This window comes from Penicillium chermesinum (genome assembly GCF_028974085.1).
Source record: "Penicillium chermesinum strain IBT 19713 chromosome Unknown utg000009l:1.0-952002.0:1.0-954369.0, whole genome shotgun sequence".
NCBI classification, from domain to species: domain Eukaryota; kingdom Fungi; phylum Ascomycota; class Eurotiomycetes; order Eurotiales; family Aspergillaceae; genus Penicillium; species Penicillium chermesinum.
In genome coordinates this window covers 421,933-449,254 of record NW_026695319.1, presented here as the reverse complement: position 1 = coordinate 449,254, position 27,322 = coordinate 421,933, and the positions used below count along the sequence as shown (strand labels likewise).

At 52.9% G+C, this 27,322-nt stretch overlaps 10 protein-coding genes across 10 annotated transcripts; 6 read left to right on the top strand and 4 right to left on the bottom strand.

Moving 5' to 3' along the window:
• Positions 1-2,078: 2,078 nt before the first annotated feature.
• Positions 2,079-3,008, top strand: N7468_010600 (zinc-dependent alcohol dehydrogenase family protein; the record flags this gene model as incomplete). Its single annotated transcript, XM_058479895.1, has 1 exon — positions 2,079-3,008. One exon carries the CDS (start codon positions 2,079-2,081, stop codon positions 3,006-3,008), a length of 930 nt encoding a protein of 309 aa, XP_058325418.1.
• Positions 3,009-3,111: 103 nt separating this feature from the next.
• N7468_010599 (T6SS phospholipase effector Tle1-like catalytic domain-containing protein) lies at positions 3,112-5,290 on the bottom strand (the record flags this gene model as incomplete). Its single annotated transcript, XM_058479894.1, has 3 exons — positions 3,112-4,440; positions 4,515-4,916; positions 4,943-5,290. The coding sequence occupies 3 exons, from the start codon at positions 5,288-5,290 to the stop codon at positions 3,112-3,114; spliced, it is 2,079 nt and encodes a 692-aa protein (XP_058325417.1).
• A 1,892-nt stretch (positions 5,291-7,182) lies between these two features.
• On the top strand, positions 7,183-7,570 carry N7468_010598 (uncharacterized protein; the record flags this gene model as incomplete). Its single annotated transcript, XM_058479893.1, has 2 exons — positions 7,183-7,458; positions 7,520-7,570. The coding sequence occupies 2 exons, from the start codon at positions 7,183-7,185 to the stop codon at positions 7,568-7,570; spliced, it is 327 nt and encodes a 108-aa protein (XP_058325416.1).
• A 1,409-nt stretch (positions 7,571-8,979) lies between these two features.
• N7468_010597 (sugar porter family MFS transporter) lies at positions 8,980-10,823 on the bottom strand (the record flags this gene model as incomplete). Its single annotated transcript, XM_058479892.1, has 4 exons — positions 8,980-9,237; positions 9,297-9,722; positions 9,783-10,246; positions 10,316-10,823. 4 exons carry the CDS (start codon positions 10,821-10,823, stop codon positions 8,980-8,982), a joined length of 1,656 nt encoding a protein of 551 aa, XP_058325415.1.
• A 1,198-nt stretch (positions 10,824-12,021) lies between these two features.
• Positions 12,022-12,513, top strand: N7468_010596 (V-type ATPase assembly factor PKR1; the record flags this gene model as incomplete). The annotated part of the gene is made up of 1 exon (XM_058479891.1): positions 12,022-12,513. The coding sequence occupies one exon, from the start codon at positions 12,022-12,024 to the stop codon at positions 12,511-12,513; it is 492 nt and encodes a 163-aa protein (XP_058325414.1).
• A 537-nt stretch (positions 12,514-13,050) lies between these two features.
• N7468_010595 (anaphase promoting complex subunit 2) lies at positions 13,051-15,899 on the top strand (the record flags this gene model as incomplete). The annotated part of the gene is made up of 3 exons (XM_058479890.1): positions 13,051-13,539; positions 13,610-15,073; positions 15,153-15,899. The coding sequence occupies 3 exons, from the start codon at positions 13,051-13,053 to the stop codon at positions 15,897-15,899; spliced, it is 2,700 nt and encodes an 899-aa protein (XP_058325413.1).
• A 442-nt stretch (positions 15,900-16,341) lies between these two features.
• Positions 16,342-17,733, bottom strand: N7468_010594 (TauD/TfdA family dioxygenase; the record flags this gene model as incomplete). Its single annotated transcript, XM_058479889.1, has 4 exons — positions 16,342-16,705; positions 16,789-17,049; positions 17,111-17,376; positions 17,437-17,733. 4 exons carry the CDS (start codon positions 17,731-17,733, stop codon positions 16,342-16,344), a joined length of 1,188 nt encoding a protein of 395 aa, XP_058325412.1.
• A 1,297-nt stretch (positions 17,734-19,030) lies between these two features.
• On the top strand, positions 19,031-20,026 carry N7468_010593 (type 1 glutamine amidotransferase; the record flags this gene model as incomplete). The annotated part of the gene is made up of 1 exon (XM_058479888.1): positions 19,031-20,026. The coding sequence occupies one exon, from the start codon at positions 19,031-19,033 to the stop codon at positions 20,024-20,026; it is 996 nt and encodes a 331-aa protein (XP_058325411.1).
• A 1,852-nt stretch (positions 20,027-21,878) lies between these two features.
• rfeD (uncharacterized protein) lies at positions 21,879-23,843 on the top strand (the record flags this gene model as incomplete). Its single annotated transcript, XM_058479887.1, has 5 exons — positions 21,879-21,992; positions 22,171-22,333; positions 22,387-22,538; positions 22,640-23,121; positions 23,159-23,843. 5 exons carry the CDS (start codon positions 21,879-21,881, stop codon positions 23,841-23,843), a joined length of 1,596 nt encoding a protein of 531 aa, XP_058325410.1.
• A 614-nt stretch (positions 23,844-24,457) lies between these two features.
• N7468_010591 (uncharacterized protein) lies at positions 24,458-25,948 on the bottom strand (the record flags this gene model as incomplete). Its single annotated transcript, XM_058479886.1, has 2 exons — positions 24,458-25,283; positions 25,533-25,948. 2 exons carry the CDS (start codon positions 25,946-25,948, stop codon positions 24,458-24,460), a joined length of 1,242 nt encoding a protein of 413 aa, XP_058325409.1.
• Positions 25,949-27,322: the final 1,374 nt, after the last annotated feature.

The window sequence follows — 27,322 nt, the reverse complement described above, 5'->3', positions numbered from 1 at the left end:
TTTTGGGACATGTGATTAGCAACCGTTATAACGAGCAATGAGAATCTGAGAGCGAGCTCTCTCATGTCACCAGCCAGTTCATCAATTCAGTGCAACGCTGGAGATAAAAGAGCTTCAGGGCTGATGTCGGTTGGCATTGGTAAGCTCCACAACCCTCACCTGGGCAACTTGCTTCTGCTTCAATTGACCCAAAAATGGTAAATGCACCGTCTGCAGTTGCTGACCAATGCATAATAGATGCTTCGACTTTGATTGAAGTCATTCAATACTCCCAAGATTGGAGGGCGATCTCGTCATAAGCAGCGATACTAACCGCTTACTGCGAAGAACCTCGATAGTTTACGCGTCAGCCGCTACGGGTGTTAGACGAAATGATACAAACCCCTATAAATCATCCAGACTGCTAGTGCCTCCTATGCTTCGTAATTTACACCTTCATTTTCTCCATCCCCTCTCCCAAATGCCTCATATGCACACCCTGACTATACAACGCAATCATGAACACTACAGTCCGCCGCCAGCTTGGAGCCCCGCACCTTCGCCCTACTATATATCTACAGGCTAAACCTAGAATCAATGATCCAGAACGCCCCCATCTGTAAAAACCCAATTACAGCGCTCGCAGCCACCGCATTGACGGGATATTCGTGTGGGCGATCCTGGCGTACGAAGTCACTCTCCAACGAGCTGCAGCTTCGAGACTCCCACCCTGCACATTGCAGACAGCCTCGCGGCGTATAAGAAGATCCATGTCCCGCATACCAAGCGACTGGGTTTGTTAGGGCCGCGGGGGACTTCTTGGGTGTTTGCAGGGGGCGGGGCGTTCGTGTGAGGTTATTGTTCCGCCGAGCGAGGAGCAGATTGCGGCGGTGCACCGGGTGATTATTGAGGAGGTTGCTACGGGGGCGGGAGTAGGTTAATTCGACGAAGGGGATGCTTGTGAGGGGGGTCAGATCTGGTGGAGCGGGGGCGCAGGCTATTATGCTGGGGAGGACCGATTTGGCGGTTGTGCTTGATAAGAGATCTTTGCCGGAGGGGGGCATTCCGATAATTGATCCTGCAGTGTATGCGAAGCAGGCTGCTGAGTAGGTTTGGGATTGAGTAGATTAGCTATGCTGGACTTGGTATGAGGATTGACATCGATAGATCACTAGTAGCAGGCTTCTAATTCTCAGTACAAAAAAAACAATTGACAAAATTTATCGTGCTCCCTCATATATCACTTCGGTCAGCGATGGCAAGGCCTCTTTGTAACCTGTTCTAGGTCGAAGGGAAACAAAGGGTAGAGGCCTTCTTCGCTTAACCGTTTCCTCCATTTCAACTGTATCGAACCCCCCCCAGAAAATCCTCATATCCTAGTTTTACTAAAGAACCCTTACAAACTAAGTATTGAACTCAGAACGATCGAAGAAACAGAGCTTAGGCCTGCAAGCCTGGTCGCTGCCCGGCGCAAGGGGCTTGCCCTCCATTCGGCCATTCAATGAAGAGTCAAATAGATACTGCGGGCGGCCGTCAAAGCTAGATTAGAGCCGGTTACTGCAGCAATGGCGGCGAGGAGACTGCTAGGCGTGATATCAGTCAAATAATGGGCCGGATGAGCTGTAACTAGATAGGAATCACGTAACTATATCATGACTAACTCCTGCTACCCCCACCCCCGCAAAACATCTCATTAGAGGACCATAAGCACTCTCCACTTCTTACCATCCAATGCCAAAGATCTCACTTCGAAACTGAAAACCTCATGCCAGAAACGCAGAAGCCTCCAGTGCCGACTTCCGAGCGAATTTGTCATCGATCTACAACAGACTCGGAATCCTCCTTGGAGTACTCAACCACAACTCCATCATTTAAGTCCCAATACTTCCCCACGGCAGATCACTAGATAGCTCTAACCCTTCAGTCCTGAAATCTAAATCTAACTTGAAATACCATCAAATAATTCAACCCACTCCCCTTCACAATGACCACAACCTCAACCCAATGGACCGTAACCCCAAACGCCCAATGGGCCGGCCTCAAACAGATAACCGTCCCGCTTAACCCTCCAGGCCCAAACGAATGCCTCGTCAAGATCCATGCCGTCTCGCTCAACTACCGCGACGTCGCCATCCCAATGGGGACATACCCCCCTCGCCTCCCGGGACGGCGTAGTCCCCTGCTCCGACGCGAGCGGCGAGGTCATCGCCGTAGGCCCCGGCACTCGCCGCTTCGAGCCCGGCGACCGCGTGTGCACGGCATTCAACCCCGCGTACCAGTCCGGGCGCATGACCCGCGCGATCCGGAAACGCGGGCTCGGCAACCTGCTGGACGGGACGCTGCGCGAGCACGCCGTGTTCGCGGAGACGGCGCTCGTCGCGGCGCCGAGGAGTCTGGATATGGTGCAGGCGTCGACGCTGTCGTGTGCGGCTGTGACGGTGTGGAACTGTCTGTTTGGATTGGGGGGCCGGGCGCTGGAGGCCGGGGACTGGGTGCTGACGCAGGGAACGGGGGGTGTTAGTTTATTTGCGGTGCAGGTTGCGCTGGCGGCGGGGGCGAATGTGATTGCGACGACGTCGACGGAGGAGAAGGCGCAGCGGCTGCGGGAGATGGGGGTGCAGCATGTGCTGAATTACAAGGCGGATGCGACTTGGGGAGAGACGGCGAAGAGGTTGACGCCGGATGAGGAGGGGGTGGATCATGTTATTGAGGTTGGGGGGGAGGCGACCATGCCGCAGTCGCTGGCTGCTATTCGGACTGAAGGGGTGATTTCGGTGGTTGGGTTCCTGGGAGGAGCGAAGCAGGAGCGTACGGTAAGCTTTGAGGCGATGTTGCCCACGTTGGCGATTGTGCGGGGGATTAACGTGGGGCCTGTCAGTCAGTTCGAGGCTTGTAATGCTTTTATTGACAAGCATGGGATTAAACCGATTGTGGATCCCACGGTCTTTGAGTTCGGGGAGGCTGTGGATGCGTTGAAGTATCTATGGGATCAGAAGAATTATGGGAAAGTGGTAATTCGAGTCAACTAGTCACTACAGTGTATATCACAGGGAATCCAAAAAGCATACGAATAGCAGCGAATAAACAGAAGTACAGAGGATATAAGCAACAAGGAATTCTCCAGGGCTGAGCCTATCGCACGTATTGAACCTGCGAATGAGTCGAGTGGCTTTCAAGGCTGGTATGGCTTTCAAAGAGATCCTCCTCAATCTCCGTCACGGTGGTCGACGAGCCAAACTTGTGTAAGATTGTCGCAGGCGCCAGCTCGCATTCGAACTGGGTCTTGTGCTCTTTCTTCTTGGGACGCTTGACCGGGGCATCCTCGTGTGGAAGAACAGTCCGAGGACGGGTGACAATTCCAGTGTGGAGATCATCGTCCAATTCCTGCACGTACTTGTAGGCTTCCTCGCCGGTGATTGCCAGACGCTCATAAGAGTCCAAGCCTCCAAGGCGCCACTCTTCGATAGGGCGGGGGCATCCGCAGATGTCGTACTCGAAGAATCGACGGCCAGTCTTCTGGTCTACTACCTTCCGGCGGTTGTAGAAGGCCCCGCGAGGCTTGTAAGCTGGGATTTTGGGGTTCTTCTTGTGGATCTCTTTGGTCTGCTCGACTCGGTAGTTCACAACTGGGTGGATATACTCGCAAGTATCTCCCAAGGACTTGACAGTCTTGCCCTCCTTCGTGGTTGCGTATTGGCCAGGAGTGCGGTAGTGGTGAAGGTTGGCCCAGTACATCTTGGTATAACTGTCTTTCATCTGACCAATACCCCACCCGTACTCGCGCAGCCCCTCGTAAGCAGGCTTTTCAGGGATAACTTCTTTGCTGGGAGTGAGAGGGTGAATCAGAGCTGTGGTGGTGCTCGAGGCATTGCGCCAGGCCCAGTCTGCCCAGGTTTCAGCCTTGCGTGCGTCATTGAAAGCCTTCCACTTCAAGTAGGTATCGTTCAGGTCGACGAATCTGCGCTGGCGCTTCCTATACTCGTCGAGGATGAAGCGCTCGTCAATGGACAAGTGCGGCTTGATCTGGTCAAGCATCCAGGAGAAGGTGATGGTGGACATCTCCTCCATGTCGCCCTCGTTGTTCAAGGTGTCGCTCGAGCCACCGCCGATGTTGATATGATAGCCAGGAAACCAAACCTGCTTCAAAGTAGAGTTCCTCTCCTTTCTATTCTGATACTTGACACGGTCGCGAGAAGCGGCGTTCCAGTTCTTTGCAGCCAAATTGGCGTTCTTCGCTGCATCATTGACCTCTTGGTCTGTCGCATCGGATCTGGCCTTGGTTTTCTCAGCGAACTCCAGGCAGTCCCAGTATTTGTCCTCTGCTTCTTTTTCAGCACGTTTCTTCACCTCCACTTCTGCCTCAGAAGCATCTTCCTTGGGGATGTAGAATAGGACGGGCGCAAAGGCCCTGCGAGATTCATCCAAAGCCAGGGCTTGGAACGCATGTTTGATGTCTGGAAACTGAGTCAGTCATACAAGCCTTTCTAATTCATTAGTCTTGCGCCCGAGGTGTACTCACTTGCAGAAAGCCCAACGTTGTGCCAATCACCGTGGTGCTTCGCGACAAGGTAGCTCGGAAGCTGGACACCCATGACCTCAGGCATTCCCAGAGCACCCACAGTGTCGTAGACGCCGACCAGCTCGACCTCTCGCGACCCCTTTTGCGCCCACTCGCCCTGGGGACGCTGGGCCCACACCAGCTTTCTTTGTGGGTCGCTACCAACACCTTGCCCTTCATCAAGCTTTCCCCACATCCACTCGTACCAAGCTTCACTTCTGTGGAAACGAGTCCCCGCCTCCTTCTTGAAAGCCTTATAGACCTGCCACAGATCGGCAAACTTATTCAAGTCGCGCTTGTGGCAGATACCAATGTCAGAGATCAGACCGGCAATAGTACGTGCCGTGTAAGCACCGCGTGAGAACCCAAAGCAGTAGATCTTGTCCCGGGGTTGAAGTTGAGCACGCAGAAGTTGTATGCTTCGATGACATTTCCCTCGAGGCCAACGCCGGTCGCGCCCTCGATGGCATCGCCAATGGCAAGGGCCGTGGTACCCACTCCAGAGTCGTACCAGACGACTTGCTGCCATTTCTCGTTCTTCTTGTCTGTACCAGTGCTATTTAGCGCTCGGCAGAGCCGAGTCACATTGGAGGGCACATTCTTCTTCCCAGAGACAGCGGATTGCCAAGTGCCGTCACAGCAAATGATGATGCGCTTTTTGATGGGCGTTGATTTGGCGTCTGCTCGTTGACGGAGGACACAGTCCTCAGGCTCGAGCTCGTAGCAATCGTTGTCGTAAGCTTTGGGTCCCATTGTGAGAATGATGGGGAAGATGCAAGTATCAGAAACTCAAAGTATATACTCCTGCCCCAGCCCTGGAACTCTGGAGATCCAAACTCAGAGCAATACCTCTTCTATTTATGTTTCCCGGCTCATAACTCCACTAGACCCCCGACCCACCATCTCACCAGACTGACATTATCGTTGGAGTGAATGTCGCTTGTATGCCCCAGCTTTGCCCACGGCGTAGCTTATCGCGACGCTATCAAGTCCAGCCTGGCCAGCGTAGCCCGCCGCTCGGACGAACCCATTCTCCACTGCGTAGGGAATGTCCGGCGCTTGGCCGGATCGGGAACCCCTTCAGCTCCCCGTGGATACGAGTCCTTCAGCTCTCAAGCTTCTTGTGGCGCTTTGGGTGTCAGCTCGGCTTTAGTGGCTTTTCCTGGCCAATAGCAGTTCCTGCATCGCCGGCTATATCCACGAACGCTCCCCATAACCCAGTTTGGCACGTGGAGCGTCTTCCCCACAACCCGTGCAGAAATACCCGAGATAGCGCGTACGCGATGGGGATAATTGTAGCGAGCGTCGGATCATACGTTTCTTCAGTGGAGAGGATGACCGGCCGAAATAAGGTCTTGGGGACTTCAAGCCATCCGGGTCTCATGTCAATGTGCGAGTGTTGCCTCTGCTTTTTGAGGTTGTGTAGACCGCCAGCTAGACATATATTGAAGGACGACTAATTCGAGGGCTCTCGGCAAAGACTCGGGATTAGCAAACATGCGAAACTTGGACGAACCCATGAATCATCATTCGGAATTGATTTAGTGGCTTGTTCTCTATGCTGCGCAAAATTTGAAGGTGTGGCGCAGAGGGCTTGTGCACCGCATCACCGGCTGGCTGAAGTCCGGGAAGCGTCCGTATCCGACTGATAACGAAACAAGCCCCGGTACTCTGATAGTCTACCATCAGGGATCAGCCGAGATGGGTCAATTAGTATTTCAAAAAGGAGATGCTTGATTGGTTTCCTGTGTGGTATCCTCTCTGGATGAAGGTGGATCTTTGGGAATTGGATGCCTTCGTAACACTTGCAGTCGAACTATAGGTGCGGTGAATGTAGATGTATATTCATCAAGTCTATTAGGTGCTTAACAGAAGCGACTGCCTAACGCCAATCATGCCTGATATCGAGACCCCTACTGTACCTTTCAAGGACATCTCACACCTTTCCTCCGGACGTCCCTCTCTTCACCATAAGTGACAGACGGCGGTTACCAGATTAGTAAATTGCTCCTAACTCCGATGTTCATCGCGCCTCGAAATACAGTGATATGGCTGATGGTCCAGAGATAGTAAAGCCAGACCTTCAGAAAGAGGAAATATAACTTGGCTGAACTCAACGCACTGGTCAATAACACCCGTGGACTACTTAGAACATATTACTCATGAGGCTACCCCCCTATGTCATCTTTAATCAGCTGATCATCGCGTGCGAAGGGTGACATCAACCACCGAGAACGCGCATATGCAAGAAATAGGTCAGTACTCATCTCAACCAGGGCAGGTATTAAGGATTAACTTTTTTCAGTTGGGTTGAGCCAATTACTCGTCTCTGCTAAAGAGGTGCCTGCTTTTGCGGAAGGCTGGGGACGGATCGCATTCCCCAACACAGTCAGCTACGTGGAATCAATCCAGTTACCTACCTGATATTGATCCGGTCTTTGCGCGCCCGCACAGAAGAGGAAAGATTGTTATATCTCGCTTTTGAACCGGCGGAATTTGAACGGTAGAGTCAGGCGGTAAAGAAAGGAGGGTCGGAGACTAATCGATTGCCATTAACTAACTATACTCCGCTTCTCCACGACATACTTCCGACAACCTTTCCCAATAACACCGCTTTTCCTCCTGATCATCCACCTTCCAAAATCATGGCCGACTCCAAGCCCGTCTTCAGTCCGGCCTGTCCTATCCCCTACGTTTTCCAGCCTGCAGAGAGGATCCAACAACTAAAAGATTATCTCCAGACTGAATGGGGCCAAATCCAGCGTGTAAACGCGGAAGCTCTGATCAGAATGTATGAGAGTGGGGAGCTTGGCCCGCGTCAAATGGGAGATCCCCATGTTTACCTTTTGGATGGGAAACGGGTTGATAAAACCCTTTTTGAGGATAAAGCAATGTCTGCAAACAGTCTTAAATGGATCGAGGTATGTTCTTAAATCTCTACTGAACATTTCTTATGGCGAATCAAATTTCTGATATTATTAGGGGATTTATCAGGGGATGACCCAGGGGCGCGGAATTCAGGCAATTATCTAGTAATCTATCTGACATTACTGGCTGAGGCTAATTGCTTCCTGTCCTTTGGCTTGCCTATGTCCAATTTCAACGAACGTAATTAGGACTCTAATCCAGTATCTTCGTGCTAGTCTCACCATCCCTTCCACCGGCTGCGAAGTCAGTATTTCACTCTTGACATAGTCTCTCAACGCCACCACCAGCGAGCTACCTGGGAAAGCATCTCCGGAGAGAGAAAAGACAAAGAGAATGAATGACCGGTGGAGACGGAGCTGATATTGCGGAAGCTACAACCGTGAAACTTGTTTGCTCTCGCACTTATGTTCGATTATTCTCCGTTTTCTGCTTCTCGAGGCCGAGAAGGCTTTTCGAAGCTAGACGCATTATTGCCTCTTCCTGCCGCAGCCATCTTAGATTAGTGTAGAAGCCGGGGCCGTGGTTCGTGAGGATATCCCCAAATTATCAACTCGCACGTTTCCAGAGTTCCCAAGGCGTCTAAGGATGTTCCCTTATGATATTCGCATGTCCATATCCGACGCCATGGCATGTCGGGCAGGTCACATATGATAGCCATCAAATAGTCGCTTTCAATAACCCACGTTCTCATGCCCCTCATACTTGCCACGTAGCCAAGTGGATTAGAGGGTGGAATCCTGGGTTTCGTCTTAGAGGGCAGTGGGACTTGATGGTATGCCAGAAACTTGAATATTTACTGTTTTGATCACGAGACAGTAAATTCCTTCGAATCACTGAATTATTAGTCGCCAAATTTTACCAACGTGGACGCAATGAAATAACCAATTTTTTAGAAACAACAAGAATGGGTCGGTGGTTTGGAGTGGGGATGGGGCAAGACATGTTTTACAGAAAAAGGCAAAAAAAAATTAAAAGCCCCCGCCGTGAGTCGAACACGGTACCTCAGCATAGCAGGTTAATACAAGTGCTGCGCTCTACCAAATGAGCTACAAGGGCTGGTTTAGGTAATACCCTTTCTTTTCCTTTACATGACCCTGGCTGCTACTTGTACAGGGTGAGCTGTCTGAAAGGCCGCATCTCGTTTGCGACTCTACGTGCCTACTCTAATAACTCATGTATATGTGCCTTTCTGCCTACCCAAAATGCTCCGTGCGCGACGCTCCTCTTGTAGGAATAATTTCTTCGTAGATTGCCACATCTCCCAATTTTGATGAAACTCGTATGGCTGAAGCCTTCGCAGCTGTTATAGCCTGAGAGAAGCCAAATTTATCATATGTCACTAGTCAGCACGAAGTAGATCGAGAATGCGAAGTAAGAAGAGATTGGTATATAATCAATGACTACGTTTGGGAAGAGATAATACTCGGTCATCATCAGCAAAAAGTGGATCCATTCCCATCATGTTACAACCCATAAAGGCGCCCTTGCTATGCTAAACTGATATCTACGCCAAATTAGACTGTGGCATGCTCCGAACCAGGGTTCCCACCAAGAATCTCTCTTTCAATCAGCTCAGCTTCAATCGCTGTGCGTCTTTCCCGCTCATACTCAGAGGAGTTGTCCTTGAAGACGTGGTCCATCTGCTCCAGTGTGCGCCCTTTGGTTTCAGGGACGAAGAAGAAAGTCCAAACCCCGGACAAGAAACAGAAGACGGCGAAGAAGATATATGCACCGTAGTTCGTTCCATCGACCAAGGGAGGCGTGATAAGACCCTATTGGGCATTAGCGAAGGTGCCTAGCAAGGAGGGAAAAGAAAAGATTGTGAACTTACGATGATGAAGTTGTTGAGCCAATTCGAGCAGGTAGACAGAGCAACACCCTTGGCACGCAGCGAAGAGGGGAAAATCTCGGATGGCAAGGCCCAGGGAATAGGACCCCACGTGGCCCCGAATGAAATCATGTAGAATAGCAGAAATGCAGCGCTCACCCATCCTTGGGCAGAATGGCCTTCCCAGTGGTTGTGGCTGTAGACGGCGACCAGAGCGGCAATAATGACGTGGGATAGAGTCATGAGTGCAGAGCCACCCATCAGAAGCTTGCGCCGTCCGATGATATCCATCGTGAAGATACTACTTGTAACACCGACCAATTGTAAGACATTGAGAACGCCGGACATGACAAGCTGCATGCTGTTGTCCAGGCCCATGTTGGCGAAAAGGGAGGGAGAGTAGTAGATCAGGGCGTTGATTCCGACGAACTAAATCGGTGTTAGTTGAGGCCTGCTTATGTATGATCAAGAAAATTGTATAGAGCTCACCTGCTGGAAGAAGCTGATCATGACACCGATATGGGTTCGGCGCCAGCATCCCTTTCTGAAGCAATCGGCCCAGGAAGCCATTTCTAGAAGGAAGGAGTCCTTGATACTCCCACTTTGAAGGTTGGGGTGCTTTTCAGCATTCATTTCCTGGTGAAACTTCACCTCGGCTTGGATGTCCAAGTACTCTTGCCGAATACGTCTGTCAGTAGGCGGCAGATTGCGCAATTTGCAGAGGCTTTTCAATGCTTCTTCATTGCGACCTTTCGAGGCTAGCCAGCGGGGAGAAAATGGCAGGGCAATCACGCCCGCGAGAAGAATGAAGCCGGGAATCATTTGCAGGAGGAAAGGAAGACGCCAGGACCATTCCCCGGCCATATAGCGGGTTCCGTAAGTGGTCCAGTATGCGATCACAATGCCCAGCACGATACACCATTCTTCCAGAACCAGCAAAGTTCCTCGACACTCTGGGGGGACCTAGTAGATGAGGGCAGTCAGTAAGGCGTAAGTCTTCATAGAAGTATAGGGAAGCATACTGATCTCTGAGATGTACAGAGGAGCCACCATGGACAGCATGCCAATTCCGATACCGCCAATCAACCGAGCCACAGTCAACATGGAATACTCCACGGCAGCTGTCTGCAGGATTGAGCCGATGGTGAAGATAATGACCGCAACGATAATCGAGTACCGACGAGAGATCTTGTCGGCAATCCAACCTTGGTTCAAAGCACCGACGAAGGCACCAAGCTCAATCATGGCAGTCAATAGACCCTTCCAGAAACCGCTTTCCGAGATGCGAGGAAACTCGCCGAGGAATTGGTCCATCACCAAGATTACCGACACCACACCTTGATCATAACCAAAGATCAACCCACCCAGCGTCGAGCACGCCGCACACAGGAGCACAAACGGACTGCTCACCAGGCCGCGGAGACCGGGAGGACCATAGGGCTCCCGATCGGCAGTGATGTCTTCGGCATGGTGCGTGAAGCCATCGACGTCGCTCGATAGATGTTTCACTAACTCTGGATTCTTTGCCATGATAATGAAGAGAGATGGAGGGGAGGGATGCACCCAACAGGTATAGCCGTTGGATTTCCTGAAAGTGCTCCTTCAAAAGCCGGGAAACAGATGATATCGGGCAATACTTATACACAGTTCCACACTCGCTACGAGCCCCCTCTCTTCCGGGGTATGGCCGACCGATTGGTAAAAGCCAGAAGGCTGATTGGATGATTGCCAAGGCCATCCCGGTCTTTGCGGGGTCCCGAGAAAGCATGACGGCAAATCCACGGCTTGACGGTCATACTAATTGGACCCCAGACCGTATGGGGAAACGACGGGGGGTGATCCACTGCAGTTCGGGGTGTGGGGGAGCTGGAGAACAAGGCGTGGTTACCTAGTCCTGCGCACTGGTTGGCTGGAGGCCCGGCTTTTGAAAGCCTGGTCCTTCTGGTCCTTTCTGGTCCCTCCTCATCTTTGACCTAAATCTCGTGAGCTCGCAGGGGCGCCTGAAGAACATGCAGACAGAGGAGGCCGTAGGACTATTGTTCCCTTGTAGACGCAGCATGAGCAGCAGTCACCTCTACTCGTAGTTGCTCAAATCTCTACGGCTTCTGTGCGACTTTGCGACTACGATACCCCCCCGGTGCCTGGCATTTCTGCCCTATTGCGGCCCTCGGGAATCATCTTCCTGATAACCATTTCGCTCCTTCACCCCCCTGGATGACCGTTGCCTGGGAGGAGGGACTTCGGTTTTGGTCCGATAGAAACTCTCAACTATGGGACCAGTCCTGGTTAGGCATGACCCATGCAAGTGAGACCGGAAACTCTCCTCCATGCCCAGACAAGAGGGGCAATAGACGGCCCGCCTCTTCCATTGGGCAGCGTATTGTCGCACCGAGATCGTGATGCCATCCAGGTGAGATTAACATCTGATCTCCAGGCGTGATGAAGGTACCCCTGGCGGCTGGAATCTCGTAATTGCAAGCCTATTGCTCCTCCAATTTCTGGGGTCAGATGCGATTACGAGCAAAGAGGTTGGGCATGGCTTCCCCCCGTTCCGCCTGTGGGGTTGCAAAAAGGTGGTTATTGAAAATGTCGGAATCGCAGCCCCGACATTCTCGAACTTACCGTCTTCCACATCTTTCCAACGGATTCCAGTTTCCGGTGCCACGACGTCACTTCCCCCAGAATCCTGGTGATACCCATCTAAGCACGCATATCTTCATCTACCACCATGGCTTCTTTCGTCGAGGAGCTTTGGTCCAGCATCTTCGTACCCGGCCCCACCCCCACGCTCCTGGTCGCCACGAACGTCACCTTTGCGGCCCTGCAGCTCGTGCTCTTCGTCCTCCTCCTCGCAACCAAGAGCATCCATTTCATTGCTCTGTCCTTGTTGAGTGCCGGCCTGTGGTATTCTATCAACTGGTTTGCGCGGGAGGTGCGCCTGGCCCAGCTAGCCCAAGAGGCGGAGAAGAAGAAGCAAGCAGAGGCCGAAGATGGCCCCGATAAGGGAAAGGGCACTGGTGCGGTAGAAGGGGGTAGCGATACCGAGACGGAAGACATTACTGCGCTGAAGACATCTACCTCCGCCATCGCAACCGGCAGTGCTGCGTCGAACACCTTGCGGCCTGTTGAGCGAGACCCCAAAAAGCGACCTAGCTTTGGGGCTGATAGTTCTGGCTATGTGAGCACCGATAGCGACTGGGAGAAGGTGGGCGATACTTAGATGGGACGATTTCCCGATAGACTTGGGTGGTATCCTATGCCTGCGCTATACAGAGCTGTGCTAATCACAGCGGGCTTGAGCGGAAGGACTGCTCTTCTCCTTTAGTTCTGGATTTTATTTCTTTTTTTTTTCTACGGACCTGTCAGATGTGACATGATACCCCCTTTGTTATTTAGCGCTGGCCTCTTTTGTGGGCTGTCGTATGGCTTCACGGCGCATTGCATCGTGGTTCTTTTGTTTTGGGACCCCCGCTTTCCTCATCCCAGCGCTGTCTTTGAGCCAGCGACCGAGGACTATGACAAATAGCATATTTATGAAGCACATCGAAAGATCAACTACTAGCAAACATCTTATTCTTGTCCGTCCTCTATAAATGGCATTGCAAGCAAAACGTTGTGAAGACATGTAGAAACTCCACGTGACCACGCGCGTCCATCAATTGAAGGACCCCAACTTCCGCTAGCAACAACAGCATTCAAGCCTCTGGAAGCCCCGCTTTTCCGGCACCAACGCCTTGCTCAGAATGTCCCTGCTGCTATGAGCACTTCGTTAGCCAATGTCCCCCTAAACGCGGGACGACGACGCGTCTTCAACTCCGTCTTCTCCCCCGCGTCACTCCAAGCCCGATCACCATTCTCTCCGAGCGAGAACGAGAACCTGAATGCGTCTTTCCAATCGACCGGCTCCTCTTCTACCGTGAGAAATGACTCGTTCGCTGTAATCCATCCCGATGGGGTCGCCGACTCCGACCGAGATTGGGACCGAGCATGGACCGCAGCAACTGCCTTCCTGGCAGTCCCTGACCTAGGCTTCGCACCGGTCTATGAAGGAAAAGATACAGATGGAAGTGATGCAATCCAAGCATTCGGCAGGTTAAGCCCTCCTTCCAGGGAGACCGCAGATGCTCTGACTTATTTGGTCTCGGCGGCGCCACAGGCCGCAGACGAATCGAAGAACCTGATTAGCTGGTACGGCGATGAGATACGGAGGCACTTCCTTTTGAACCTCCGGGGAGGGCTACATCAGGTATGGAATTGGCACTGGAATCCGGACCACCGGGCCATCTGGGAGTAGAGCTAATCTGAGGCCTGTTTAGCTTCTCAAACACCCCGAACAGGCCGGCCTGCTTCGCGATATGGTGAAATGTTTACAGTTAGCGCGTCGAATCTACTTGACCCCTGTCATTCACGAGCTTATGCCACGCCTGAGGGCGTCGACACAAGGCGTGGTGCTGACCCAGCTTCAGCGAACCTTCCATGCTGTGGTGTCATATTCTCTGCCGTGGTCGCAGATATCCACACTTTTGGCAGGAGAACTCGCGCAAAGTGCGATTGTCATCCTCGGCATTGATACTCTGCTTGAAGACTCATCTTCCGATGAGGACAGCGAGAATGATATGCAGATAGACCGTCATTACTCGGTTTCATATGATGACTGGAGACAACAGAGCCCCGAAGACCAAGCACACATGATGCTCGACAGCGAAGGAAGCCACGTGACTATCGCTAGGGACCAGTTGTTGGCATTCATGAATGGCCTGGAGGTGGTTGGGCTTGGTGGTGATAAAGCGCAGAAGGTATTTGCAAGCGTCATGAATATCATGATGACGGAGTTTGTGCGCGCGGCGTACACAGATCGATGGGAGGCACCAACATCTGCTCTTGCACACCTGCGGCATTGGGTAGACAATGTCTTCTGTCGACTCGTAGTGCAAGTTCTGGCGACCATCCATACTCCTACAACCGACAATCGAGTTCCAAGTACTGCAGATGTCAGTTCTGGAGATATAGAGAAGTGGCAAGAAATTTCGGTGGCTCGCCTCGGTGCTCTGCGGACGAGCGAACTCTTCGATGTGATTGTGGAGTGGCCTGCGAGTGCTGGCGCTATTGAAGACCTGCGCCAGTTCATCACTCATCCTGCGGCTAGGGCCTATGTCACCCAGTCGTTCATTGCGTCGTTGAACCAGCGCTTGCTCCACCCAGGAGCTTCTACGGTCGAGATTTTGCAACTGTACATTTCCATCATTCGAGGGTTCCATATCCTAGACCCGAAAGGTGTCTTGCTCGATCGGATTGCCCGCCCAATCCGGCGTTATTTGAGGGAGCGTGATGACACCGTCAAAGTCATAGTCAGTGGATTGCTGGCAGAGGCACCTGTAACAGCCGCGACAGAAGCAACGCTGCCCTCCAGCACTGATACATTAATAGAGCTATCAACAGAGCTCGCGCGAGCACACAAGCTATCCCTCGAACATAAGGACAGCGAGCTGGACTGGGATGATGCGAACTGGATGCCTGATCCGGTCGACGCAGCGCCCGATTATCGCAAGTCAAAGAGTGCCGACGTGATCGACAGTCTGGTCAGCCTCTTCGACTCGAAAGAAACATTCGTCAAAGAGCTCCAAACCCTCCTCGCCGACCGCCTCCTCCAGAAACGCGAGCACTACGACCAAGAAGTCTCCGTCCTCGAGCTCCTCAAAGTACGCTTCGGCGACTCCGCTCTCCAAGCCTGTGAGGTGATGCTCCGCGACATCTATGACTCGCGTCGCGTCGACGGTGTAGTCCGCAACGACCAAGGCCTCAATAAACCCCCCCACCCGCATGGCAAGCAAGCGCCAGCCCCGGAATGACATCCCCGAGCTCCACGCCAAGATCCTATCGCGCTTCTTCTGGCCCGAGATCCAAGACCAAGAATTCAAGATCCCCGACGAAATCCAGTCCATCCAAGACCGCTATTCCGCGGGCTTCGAAGCAATCAAGCAATCCCGCAAACTGACCTGGCGCAACGGCCTTGGCCAGGTAACCGTCGAACTAGAACTCGAAGACCGCTCCTTCTTAGAAGAGGTGACCACCTGGCAAGCAACCGTCATTCACGCCTTTCAGTCCTCCGACGAGTCCACCACAAAAACCGTCGAGGACCTCACCGAGGAACTCGAAATGGCCGCCCCTCTAGTCCGCAGCGCCTGTCTCTTCTGGGTCAGCAAGCGCATTCTCGCCGAAATCAAGCGCGACTGTTTCCGCGTTCTTGAAACCCTGCCCAGCGAGGACGAGCAGCATGTCGCCGGACCGGGCTCCGCAGAGGATGAGAACAGCGTGGATGACGCCGCAAATGCCGCTGCTGCTGCCGAGGCTGCGGCTGCAGCCGCAGCGAAGGAGACCGCCGAAGCTGCTGCGATGGAGAAAATGAATCTGTACTGGCAGTTCATTGTCGGCATGCTCACGAACCAGGGCGCGATGCCGCTGCAGCGGATTGTCATGATGTTGAAAATTGTTGTGCCGGGCGGGTTCCCGTTTAGCAATGAGGAGCTGCGCGAGTTCCTGGCTGGGATGGTAACGAGGGGCAAGCTGGAGATTGTGAGTGGGGGGAGCTATAAACTCGTGCATTAGATGGAAGTGGAACTTGTGCATATGCTTGGCGTTTTGGGTGGTTTCTTATACCCTATGAACTATGAGCACCAGTAGATCAATCATTCCAATAAGACATTCGTATTCTCCGGACTTGGTAGAACTGCAGCATTCCTTTGTCGTCCGTTCCTTGTTGTGGACGACCCGTAGCACTGATTATTGTGTGTGCTAGTATACATCACAGCTTTGCCTACGGGTTTGTCTGCATCCATCGATCGCCACCAAGAGTCTCATAGGAGCCCTGGCTTGACCGGCCCTAGAAGCTTGGGCTAGATCTCCAGTAATCCACTCAATCAGCTTCTTTTGGTTTACACATACTATCATCTGATCACGCCCAAAGCCCCTTTACCCATACCAATGTGAAGGATAATAAAATAAATTCAAAGCTCCAAAATGCAAGATATCAAATCCACCCCCACTACGCCTAATCCGCATCCAAAAGCGCCACAGGCGGCTGATCATCCACCTGGATCCCGCCCCGCTTCTTCTCATTACTATCCCAAAACGGCAACTTCCACCCTCCCTCGCTCTCCGGCGTCGCGAGCCACAACCGCATAAGGTGCCTGCGCGGCGCGGGCGGCGCGTGGTCTTTGTACGCGGTGCGGGCATGCAGGACGTGCGAGTTTGCGACGAACTGGATATCGCCGATCTCGAGGACCATGTGCAGCGAGTGGGCGTTGCAGGTTTCTTCCAGGACGCGGATGGCTTCGTGTTGGGCGTCGCTGAGGGGGGGAATGAGGCCTGCGTCCGAGAAGCGGGTGAGGGAGCGGACGAAGTAGGGGTCCCATCTAGAGAATCGTTAGATCTGCCTTTTTTCCTTCCTTCCTTTCTTTCTTTTGTAGGACTAGGCGGCAAGGATGCAGGAGCTTACTTAGTATAAACGCGGGGGTTCTCCCCGCGCTCGAGATACATGACGCTTGTGCGGATCCACTCTTTCTGTCCCTTGCTGGTCTCGCCTTTGCGGTCGAAGTACCAGATCGGTTCTGTGAGGGTCTTCAGGACATCGGGGCGTTCGGCGGCCAGGTGGTTGTAGACGTTGTGGGAAGAGACGATGTCTGACTCGCCGCCCTCGAGGGCCCGCGCGATACAGAGGAGACCGACGATGTCGCAGTCGTCGGCGTGGAAGTATTGACTGGTGCGATCATTAGTTCTGCTGCTGTTGGAACAGGTCGTTTCTCTTCCGGGAGACTCACCGAGCGTTGGTTCGGTAGATTCGAACTTTGTCGATCTGGGTCGAGTCCTCGCCCAGGTCCTTGACATGGCCGAGGACATGGCCGCGGCTGTTCTGGCTGACAAAGTAGCCAAGGTAGGTGCCCAGGCCCATGTATGCGACGGCGGATTTGTGGTTACCCCATTCTTGGACGGGGAAGCCTTTGAATAGAATGAAGCCCTTGCCGTCGATCAGGTCGAGGCGGAGTTGCTCGAGGAAAGGTGCTAGGTTGGGGACTTGGAAGTTACTCTAATCCGGATAAGCTTTGGATATCCAGGAACATAGAAGCTAGTCGTTGTGGAGGAATACCTTTGAGATTCCGGTGAGAGGAGTCTTCGACGCTAGGAACGCGTCGGCTGCTGCACTAAGCTCGGCGATCTGCTCGGGGGTGAATCGGTGTGTCCATTTCTCGGGCTGATCGCGATAATCCTCCGGTCGCCAGACAGTCTTTCCGGTTATCTCCTTAGGAAAGCGCTCGAATGGCACGATGTGGTCATAGAGGGGCTCATGCTGGCCGGTTGTTTTGAGGCCATCGGGGAAGATGTCCAGCGGGGCATGGAGATTGTGGGGTGCAGTAGGCAGAGCGTCAGTCAGCGCGGGAGCCATATTGATCCAAGTCGACGAGCTTCACGTGTGTAGCATAGAGGAAGGCAGGGTGCCAATGAGCTATTTATCTTCTTCTGGTTCTACGAGTTTACCGGCCGAGATGGGGTAGGTTTAAAAGTATTGGGTGAGGAATCGGTGGGCTAGTATGGCGTGCGAGCACAATCGTCATGCCTATTCGATGCCGATATTATGGAACACGTTGGAACAGCCAGTTCCACAGAGTCTACAACGGATCATTACATGATTCTCGTTTGAGGGGGGTTCTGCGTTGCCTCATTGGACGCTGGCTCGACGATGGCGCAATTCAAGGGGGTCGATGTTGTGATGGCGACCTTCACTAGTTCATCGACTCGGACGACATAGGGCAACTCTGCAATTAGGCACAATATTAAACCGTGCTGGCCATGTGCATGGTTCAACGGATGATATGCACCGGGTAAAAATAATAAATAATATCCGAGTCAACTGGGTCGACCGACAGGGCTGGGAAGGCGAGGTTTTAATGCTACAACGGAGTCCCTATCCCGCGGGCCCGAAGTATAGAGCGGGGGCTCTAGGCTTCACAGAGCCCCTGCCAATCCATTCGGCCGACAGATCGATAATTCATATTGTTGAAGATCGTCGTTGATCCGAAGCTCGAGACGACGACCCGGGTTGAACGCTGTAGAGCTCACCCGCAAGCCGCTGCGTCACCAATAGTTGGGCAGGATGGTACATTAGGTGGGCTCTGGAACCAAGGATCAGAAGGGAATTGACTAGATTACCGGTTACTGGCAAGAATTGAAAGTATAGAGGCATATTTGGTATAATAGATTTTAGCATTCGCAAGGGCGGGATCCGGTGTTGATAAAGCCCTGATCGGTTTTCGACGGGTCCACGCGTGACTTTGTGATCGCTCAGGTAATCAATGGCCCTCACGCATGCATGAAATGCGTGAATGATTGTGGGGTCAAGAACACATTCCCTGTCATGATCTACTGTAGAATCAGGCTCAGCATTAGTTATAGATCTCAATGGGAATTATGCTCATCTGCGACCACAGCCATTACTAACGGTTCTTCTGCTGGAACCCCACCTAGACAAGGATTCGGCTGCCTCTTCTGGTTTTCGCTCTCCACTTTATTAATCACAGAAACCCTTATCAGGCATGGCGATCCGAACGCTCTATCAGAACATGGTGAGAAATCGTTCAGAATGAAATATCTCTCGGTCACCTTGACAAGCACCAGGTCTATCGTACGATCTATACTCCCCTTCCTATCTTTGAGAGTATACAGTGGAGCCTCATAGGTGCTGAATGGCGTCCCAGTCCCACCCTATCCATGTCGCCGTACTAGATACCGACATTCCGTGCCTATCGGTTTACGCTCAGCGGGGTCTCTATAGTTCGCAGTTCCGCGTCCTACTCCAAGCGGCTGCAGAGCGCCTCAACAAGAATGCGAGGACCAGCCTCCCAAATGGCCCACTCGGCGTGCATGTCACTGCTTTCGATGCCGTAGGGGGATCATTGCCTCCACTCGAATCGCTTCGCACGAGCCCGGCGTCTCCAACCGAGACGCCTGCCTCACTGGGCCCCATTGATGCGATTTTGATCACCGGCTCTGTATGCTCCGCCTACGACCCGCATCCATGGATCAAGCACCTTACTTCGTACATCCAAATGGTGCACGCCAATTTCCCCTATGTCAAAATGTTTGGCTCCTGCTTCGGCCATCAGCTCATCGCCCAAGCACTCCTGTCAGAACCTACCGCAGACGCGCGGTGTACCTTTCATGTTGAGTCTGCGCTGAGTGGCTTTGAAGTAGGAATCCACCCCATCACCCTGGAGCCGGCTTTTACTGCACATTTCCCACCCCTTGCCCGCTTGTCGGGACCATTCCGCATCCAGCTGGTCCACGGCGACCAAGTAGTCCCAACTCCCGCCGCTGTGGCTGCATATGGGACGAATGTGGCCCTACCTGCGCCCTGGATCAACATGGGCAGCAGCGCTGTTTGCCCGATTCAAGGGCTGTACAGCCCCGGCCGCGTCCTGACATACCAGGGCCACTTCGAGTTCGACACGTTCGTCAATAGCGAACTGAGCCTGGAATTTGGGCGCCGCAAGAACTGGCCGGCGGAGGTCGTTGACAGTTATCTGCAGCAGATCAACCGCACCCTCGTGCCAGGCCACGATGATGATGACGATTCCAAAGCTGCAGCGGAGGCAGTTCTGTTGTTCTTCGCTGGCGAGGATCAGCCGCAGAAACATGCCTTTATACAGAGCGATGGGTTGCTTACGCCGCCCCTTGAGTAGATTTCCTTTCTGTGCTTTCCACGGTCAATGGATGTGAGGAATTGTTGGATATGTTGGTCTGCGCAGCAGCTCCTCATTCTTGCCTGTTCGCCCTATCATCGGGAGCGGAATTGAAATAATATGAGTACATTATAGGGCCGGAGTTGATATCCAAACTCTCCATTACAGGGGCTTCCCCAACGATCCCTGGAGGTTGGAGAATCTTCAGGCCCCTCGTGAGTGGCAAGATGTAAGAGATGGGTTGCCTGGGCTGATCTAGATCCCATCTGAGACGCAGCTGGTATGTTAGCCTGCAGGGAGCGATAGAGGGATCATAGGGAGAAGGAAACCACATAGAGAGAGATACATAGTAATTTAACCCAGAATGCCCAAATTACCTCCGGATACAGTTACGGCCGAGTCCCATTCATCACAGATCACCCTCGGGCAAAATACCGTAACGAAATTTGGTGTCGACACAGCTCCACTGTTACAGAACCTCCGCTCAGCCGCTTCGGGAGCAGCCCAACACTGGCATCAGGCTGGGCTCTACCGGCTACATACGATCCAGGTATATCAGAATCCACAAGTCCAGGCACTAAGCGTCCTGCCCGCGTGGAATTGGTTTTTCTTTTCTTTTCTTTTTTTCTTTCTCGATTTGCATGATTCCCCTCCTGCACGGGGCTATCCAGAACCGGGATGGCGCCCTTGCCGCAGGGGCCCCTTGGCCAATCAAGCTTCACCTAATTGGCACTACGAGGTCCACGCAAGCGGCACAGAGCCAATCATTCTGCTTTTGGAGATGGCTATTCATCGGCATGTGCCCCGGAGGAGAGCGGTTATACAGTGTACCGGCTCGGTGTAATACGGGGGGTTCTTACGCATTGCAGTTGGAGCTGGTCGGAGGTTCGTTTTCAGCTCTTCCAGGGAAATCAGCACAGGTGGGGAACTGAGCCTGCATAGATTCCCCCCTCTCTTGAGCCTCGGTCGCTCGAGTGAAATCGGGTGTGTCCTGCCATTACGATCTCTTTGTTTCTTGGTCGTTATCTGATCTGATCCAATGCCTTTTTCTTACAGCTCTAGTTTGCTAGCTCTGTAAGTGGGGGATGAGGTTTAATACGGTATGGTAACGTGGCGCTAGGAATTTGCCACCCGGAGCTCCCCTCCTTCGCTCGCCAGAGCTTCTGGAATCCCAAGCTCGAAGAGCTGGGGAGAGCTTCGGAGGGGCCGCTGATAGCGCCTATCGCACCTTCCCCTATCAGCACAATCCTAACGGCAACTATCGATACGTTCTTTCTTGCTCTTGCTCTTCAGTTATAGTCCAATAAATAATAAAGCCTCCCAGGGCCTTCGGCGCAGCGCCGGACTTTCCGAGCCGGGCGTTATTGGAGGGAAAAAAAAAAAGGGAAAATGACCGTATCTCTAGGCATCAAAGCTCGAGGGTCACTGGATGTCTGTATATCACACCTGAGGCCATGTAGCATAATAGCTAGCATTCAAAGCTAATCTAGCTATTCCAAATACCAGGTACCGTCTGTTAGCTTACTCGTGATAGAGCAGAAATTATCCTTAAACCCCCTTAAAAGCAAAGAAAAAAAAAGCTGCAGCTGCGGGGGGGCGTAAATTACGGGGGCAATACCCGCCAAATCCCTATCCGCACTTTACGGATCGAGTTCCTTTCGATGTACAGCGTTCGCCTCTTTCCCTTTTCTCTTCTTCCTTCTGCCCGTCTCTTTGCACATTTTGTCTCCCTAACGGCCCCCAGTTGGTGCTTTTCCTCTTGTCTACTTTCTTTTTGTCTTCCCGTGCTTCTTTCCCTTCTGTTCTTCCTCCCAGAGAGGGTTCCCTCCCCACTCCTCTCTATATATGCACCATGCCCCCTCGAAGCTCGCTGACCGGCTCCTTCTCGGTCACCGACGCCAACAATGAGGTGGTGTGTCCCTTGAAAAATAATGATGGGTCCAATTGTCGCAAGCGCTGTCTCGGGGTAAGTGCCTCTTTCTTAGTCCCACCTAGCCATTATCCTCGTCGGCTCGAAATGCGCCCGGCGGGCATGGCGAACAACATGATGTATAGATATAGAACCCCTCCCTCCATATCGTCGGCGTAAAAATCTCGATCTAGACCCTGGAAGCTGGTATCAGAATCTAATCAGGCCCCAACAGGAGAAACGTTATCGCTCCATGCAAGAACATATCCGACGTGCGCATCCGAACCACTACATCCCGAAGCTCCCGGCCACCGAAGAGAGCTTCCTCCTGATGGTCAATACCCCGCCGGAGCAACGGGCGCATCTTTCTCCCCCCGATCCTGTTCCCCGCCGTCGTGGTCAGTCGGATTCCTTTGGTCTGAATGTGCGCATTGCTAACGGTTACCTGCAGATGCGGCGGATAGAGACATCTATGTCGCCGATGCCAGCTCCCCGGCCACCCCTCGAGCTCTGGATGAACCCCACCCCGCCGCGGCCACGGCTGCTGTCGCACTCGCTCAATTACACCACCATCGACTAGCCTCCGACTGGGAAACCGATACTGTAGGTTCTTCGAACCCTCGCCTGTCTTGCGATGCCTTTTATTTTTTTTTCCCCCTTTTGCGCAAATGGGGTTCTCCCTCCCAAAACTACTCGCATCCCAGGTCGCTCACACCCTTCAGGATACACATTCCGATACCGATCTTGCCAACGATCGCATGCGCTCGTCGATTGAGTTGCCGTCACTGCGCGACCATTTCAAACAAGAGTCTTTGCCTCCTTTTTCACCGCGACCGCGAGGACTACTTCCATCGATCCTCAACCACTCCCCACCCGGCCGCTCATCCACGTTACCTCCCATCCAGCGCAAAGAAAAGCTTCCTCGGTCGCGCAAATCGTCAATCACTCAATCAGCCCGGAAGCCGAAACATGAGCGCCAACGGTCCAAGGAACATGCGCGACGGCCCAGCCTGGGCGACAGGAAAGCGTTGTCGGCTGAGCCGCAGACTGCCGCTTGGGCACAAGGAAAACGCTGGGAAGATCTGATTGAAGCTGCGACGTCAGCTACAGAAGCTGATGATGATCGGTACTCAGAGGTGAGTTTGGATATTGGGGGAGCAATACAATCCTTAGCAAAGAAATATAGGTTTCCTTTTCCATGAGCCCGACTAACTCAATTCAAGGCCGGTCGGTCCCCCACAATTGCCCCGCTGCTCGCCAATGCCAACGTCACCTCAGCACCTAATTCAAAGAATCGCTCTTCACTTCCTCCGGCCTTTCAGCCGGGCGGACTCCCTCCACTTGGCTCGCATCGGGCCTTCCCACCCCATTCTTATGCTGCTTCACCATTGCACAAATCGCTTACCCCCCCCGCCATTTGAAGGACCCCGTGGTCGCGATAGTGATTTAGAACCATTCCCTTCCATTGAATCGTCATTGGACTCTATGTCCGTTGCATCTGGAGGAAAGAACTTCCCATCCTCGGCATCAGGCATTGCACAGTCGGTCACCTCTGACTCCAGCCCTGTTATGAATTTGGCTCCGCCCGTCAACCAGCGTCAGCATCATCGGTTTTCCAACCCGACCCCATCGTCTTTCCGCAGCAAAGATATCCAGATATACTGTGCAAATTGCAAGCGTGCTTGGGCCCTTAACGACTGCTACGCCTGTACAGAATGCATCTGTGGCGTCTGCCGCGAATGTGTCAACATGTTCATCGCCAGTCCACCTACATCTTTCCGCAGCCCCGGAAACGGTCCCTTGAATAATGTGACTTCGCATCCGACAAGTTACCCCGGACCTCGGGGCTGTCCTCGCTGCCGGACAGTTGGGGGCAAATGGAAGGCTTTCCAATTGGATTTCAAATGAGCCACGCTCCAACTCATGGCTTTATGGATATCATGACGCAACGTTATATATGGTCGTTCTTTCTTTGTCTCTTATTCCCCCTTTTCTATCCTTATCTTATGACCTATCTCAGTGCGGCGCAAGTTCAACAACCTCAGCGTAGCGACAGGATCTCGCTCTTCCGACCAGTACTGCGCAGGTCTCGCACGTTCAAAAAAATGGGGAAACAAAGCTGGCCTTTTCCCTGGTGGTCGTTTTTCTCTCTTTTGGTTTTTTTTCTTTTTTTTTCCTTTTTTTTTCTTTTTTTTTCTTTAATTTTTGGATTCTCCGGTTGGCATCTCTTGGGGTTTATGTGTTCTTGTCTATATGGTTTCTGATGATTTGGTTTACTCTATCTGGATTTCTCACCGTGGATCATGACTTTATGCGTTGGTTTTCTGACTTTATGCCCAATCACGCACTTTGTACTGCATTTATTCCCTTCTTTTTCTCGTTTTCACGATGCTCTGATATTGATCCTAGTATAGAAAGAGCCCTTGGAAGTCCAGACGCCTCGAGGCAGTCTCGATTCTATTTATATTCTCAACTTGACATCCGTCTCTCTTTAATCCTCCCAAATAACACTACTCAATCCCTCAGCAGAACCCACCTTCCCAGGCTCGCCTACCTGCAGAACCGCAATCTTCTCCCCCCAAATCCCCCGTCTCCCGATTCCTCCTCACAATCGCCACCGTCGCCGACGCCTGGTTTCCAATCGCCACTAGATCTCCCGCCCGATTCACCGCCATAGTACGCGGAACCTTCCCCAACGCCGGCGACCGGCCCCTCACACTAACAGTCCCATCACTCGGCGCCCGATCCAGCGTGACCACCGAATCATTTCCCGCAAAGCCTCCATCGCTCCTTACAGAGACATACACCTGCTCCCCCAGCAACCTGATCTCCGCAGGCGTCGCGCCCTTCGGCATCGTCGCATTGTGCTTGCCGTACGGCACGACCGTCTGCCGCACGCTCAAATCCAGACACCCGTCCCGCGCATACGACACGTCAAACACCATCAGCGTGCCCCCGATCTCGTTCACAATGTACAGCTGCGTTTCGCCGACAGCGGCGACCTGGCGCTGGTGCGTCGTTGAGCCCGGGCCCGCGGACGTCGAGCTGTTGCTAGTGCCGTCGGTCCAGAAGACGCCGTGGCGGGGCCCGCTGCCAAAGGTCACATTGACGGAGGGACAGGTGTGTAAAGTGCCGGAGGAGGGGTCGATGGAGTAGATGCGGAGGAGGTCGGCGCCTAGATCCGGGGAGACGAGGAAGGAGCCTGTGGGGTCGAGGAAGATGGAGTGAGGGTGGGGGGTGTCTTGTTGGGGGGTTGCGCCTTGGTGGGTTAGTTTGAAGTGGAAGGCTTGTTTGGAGGTCGCGTTGTTGGTTAGGGGGAGTCGGTAGGTTGAGACGGCGGCGCCTTCGCTGGGGGTGGGAAGTTAGTGTTTGCTTTTTCTTTTTCTTTTTCTTTTCTTTTCTCTTTGGTTGTCTGGGTTATTTTGCAGTTGAGGAGGAGGAGAGGGAGAAGAAAGTGAGCTAGGAGGGAAAGGGTTATATATGGGAATTGCCCGGATCCCAGTAGATATCAAGGTCCCCAAAGTCTTCCAAACCCTAATTGGGGAAAGAAGCAGAGAAAAACAAAGAAAATTGAAAGAGAAAAAGAGAGGAACGTACTAATGCGCGATAGCAAGGTACTTATCCCCTGCCCCAGCCTCAAAGATAGCACTGTACACACCACCGCCCACCGTCTCCGTCTTCGCAACCTGCTTTAGCTTCCCATCGTGCGAGACTGCATACGCGCTCAGCGAGCCGTGCGTCGACGGATCGGTCGTCCCATCCTCGTCCGAGCAGTACAGCGTTTTCGACTCTGCGTCAAAAGTCAGCCAGCTCGGCATATTCCCGCACGTCTTCTGGGTGTCGGTGATCGCGAGCTCGGAGCCGGAGAGCGAGAGCGAGTAGACGTTGCCATTGTAGTGTGTCGCCCAGAGACGAGCCGGAGCGTGAGAATGGGATGGGGCGACGGGCCTATGCAGCGTTGAAGCAGCGGCTGTGCTGAGGAGCGAGAGGAGAGGCGCGTCGTAGAGACGCATGGTGTATTATGTTATGCAGAATGTACCTTGGCGAGTCCAAGTCCGTACAGTGGTAGTAGAGGAGAACACAGCGGAGAGAACTGGGCGACGCTCTGTATACTACTGGGTATAACGAAGCCGAGGGCTGGAGAGGGGAACGAGGACGGCAGCTACGGAGATTTACGCGAGAAAGCGCGGGATGATCAGCATTGTTTGGGATGTTGCATCGGCACGGACGGTCTGAAGGGAGCAGCAATGCGCTTCAGACCGTGTTTCGTGGGATAGGTGGAATGGATCGTCGAGGCGCCTACTGCTTTATGCCGAAGTGTGGAGTCGGTGGAGCGCGGGAGGGGGTCGCGGTAGGCTGGGAGTCCAGGGGGCCCTTTCGGACTTTAGGCACTTTAAGACTGCTTGGGGACGTTGTACTCGGCTCAGGAGGGAATTATCCCGGTGGCTGATGGGCTTCCTTAAGAGAGTGCGGTCGGGCGAGGTTGGGGGATTTTGGGGCGCTGGGGGCAGGATTTGGGGTGTTTCATGCGTATAAGTGGTTCTTGGCGTGGATCTATATAGATTGAACGAGTCTGCCACGGGGTTAGTTGTTTCAGCGTCTGCGGGTTTGGCTGGGGTGTGGAATATCGGGCTTGGGAAGTAGTACTTAGTCCGAGTGATATTTGGAGAGTATATTTCATCGAAAACCCTCGAGTGCATTGATAAATCCTAACCCTTCGAATCATCCCTACCTGGAAGATGTAGTGTGTTGCATAATAGCTACTAGTAATATATATGTCGGTGTCAACCACAGGCGCTCTTTGAGCCGCGTCAAATTCTAGGACCTGGACACCTTCAAATCGGGTCCAACTTAATTGTCCTACGGGCAATTCATGATACCCAAAGGTTCTGTCCGCAGGATATACCCGTTACTAGTGTCTTAGGAAAGTCACTTCGAGGCCATGAAGGATACTAAGAACAGACCAATTGACAGTCTATAGGTAATGGAGAAATAGTGAAATGCCACTGGGCGCCGTGTCACAGCCCTCCCCCTAGTCCAAAAGTTGTTGTGGGAGGGGCTGGTCAATTGAGGTTCCGGTAGCGTGGGGGCATACTAATAATGCGATGTGCCGATGCCAGTAGCTTCAAGCTGCCTACCAATAGCCCGCGGTCTCTTCAACTTCAATGTCTTTTTTTAAGCTCCCCTTTCCAAGTGACCTGGACATCTCTACATCATAGTAGAGGCACATATATTCCATTCTCACTATCATGATTTAGTTTTAGAGCTTTAGCCTACTGTGGCAAGAATCCCGATATGCAGACTCATTGAACTCCTGACACCATTCACTGGACCCGGGCGGCCCGCCCAAGTTTAGCCCCAGACAAGCGGGGTACTCCCAGCTCAGC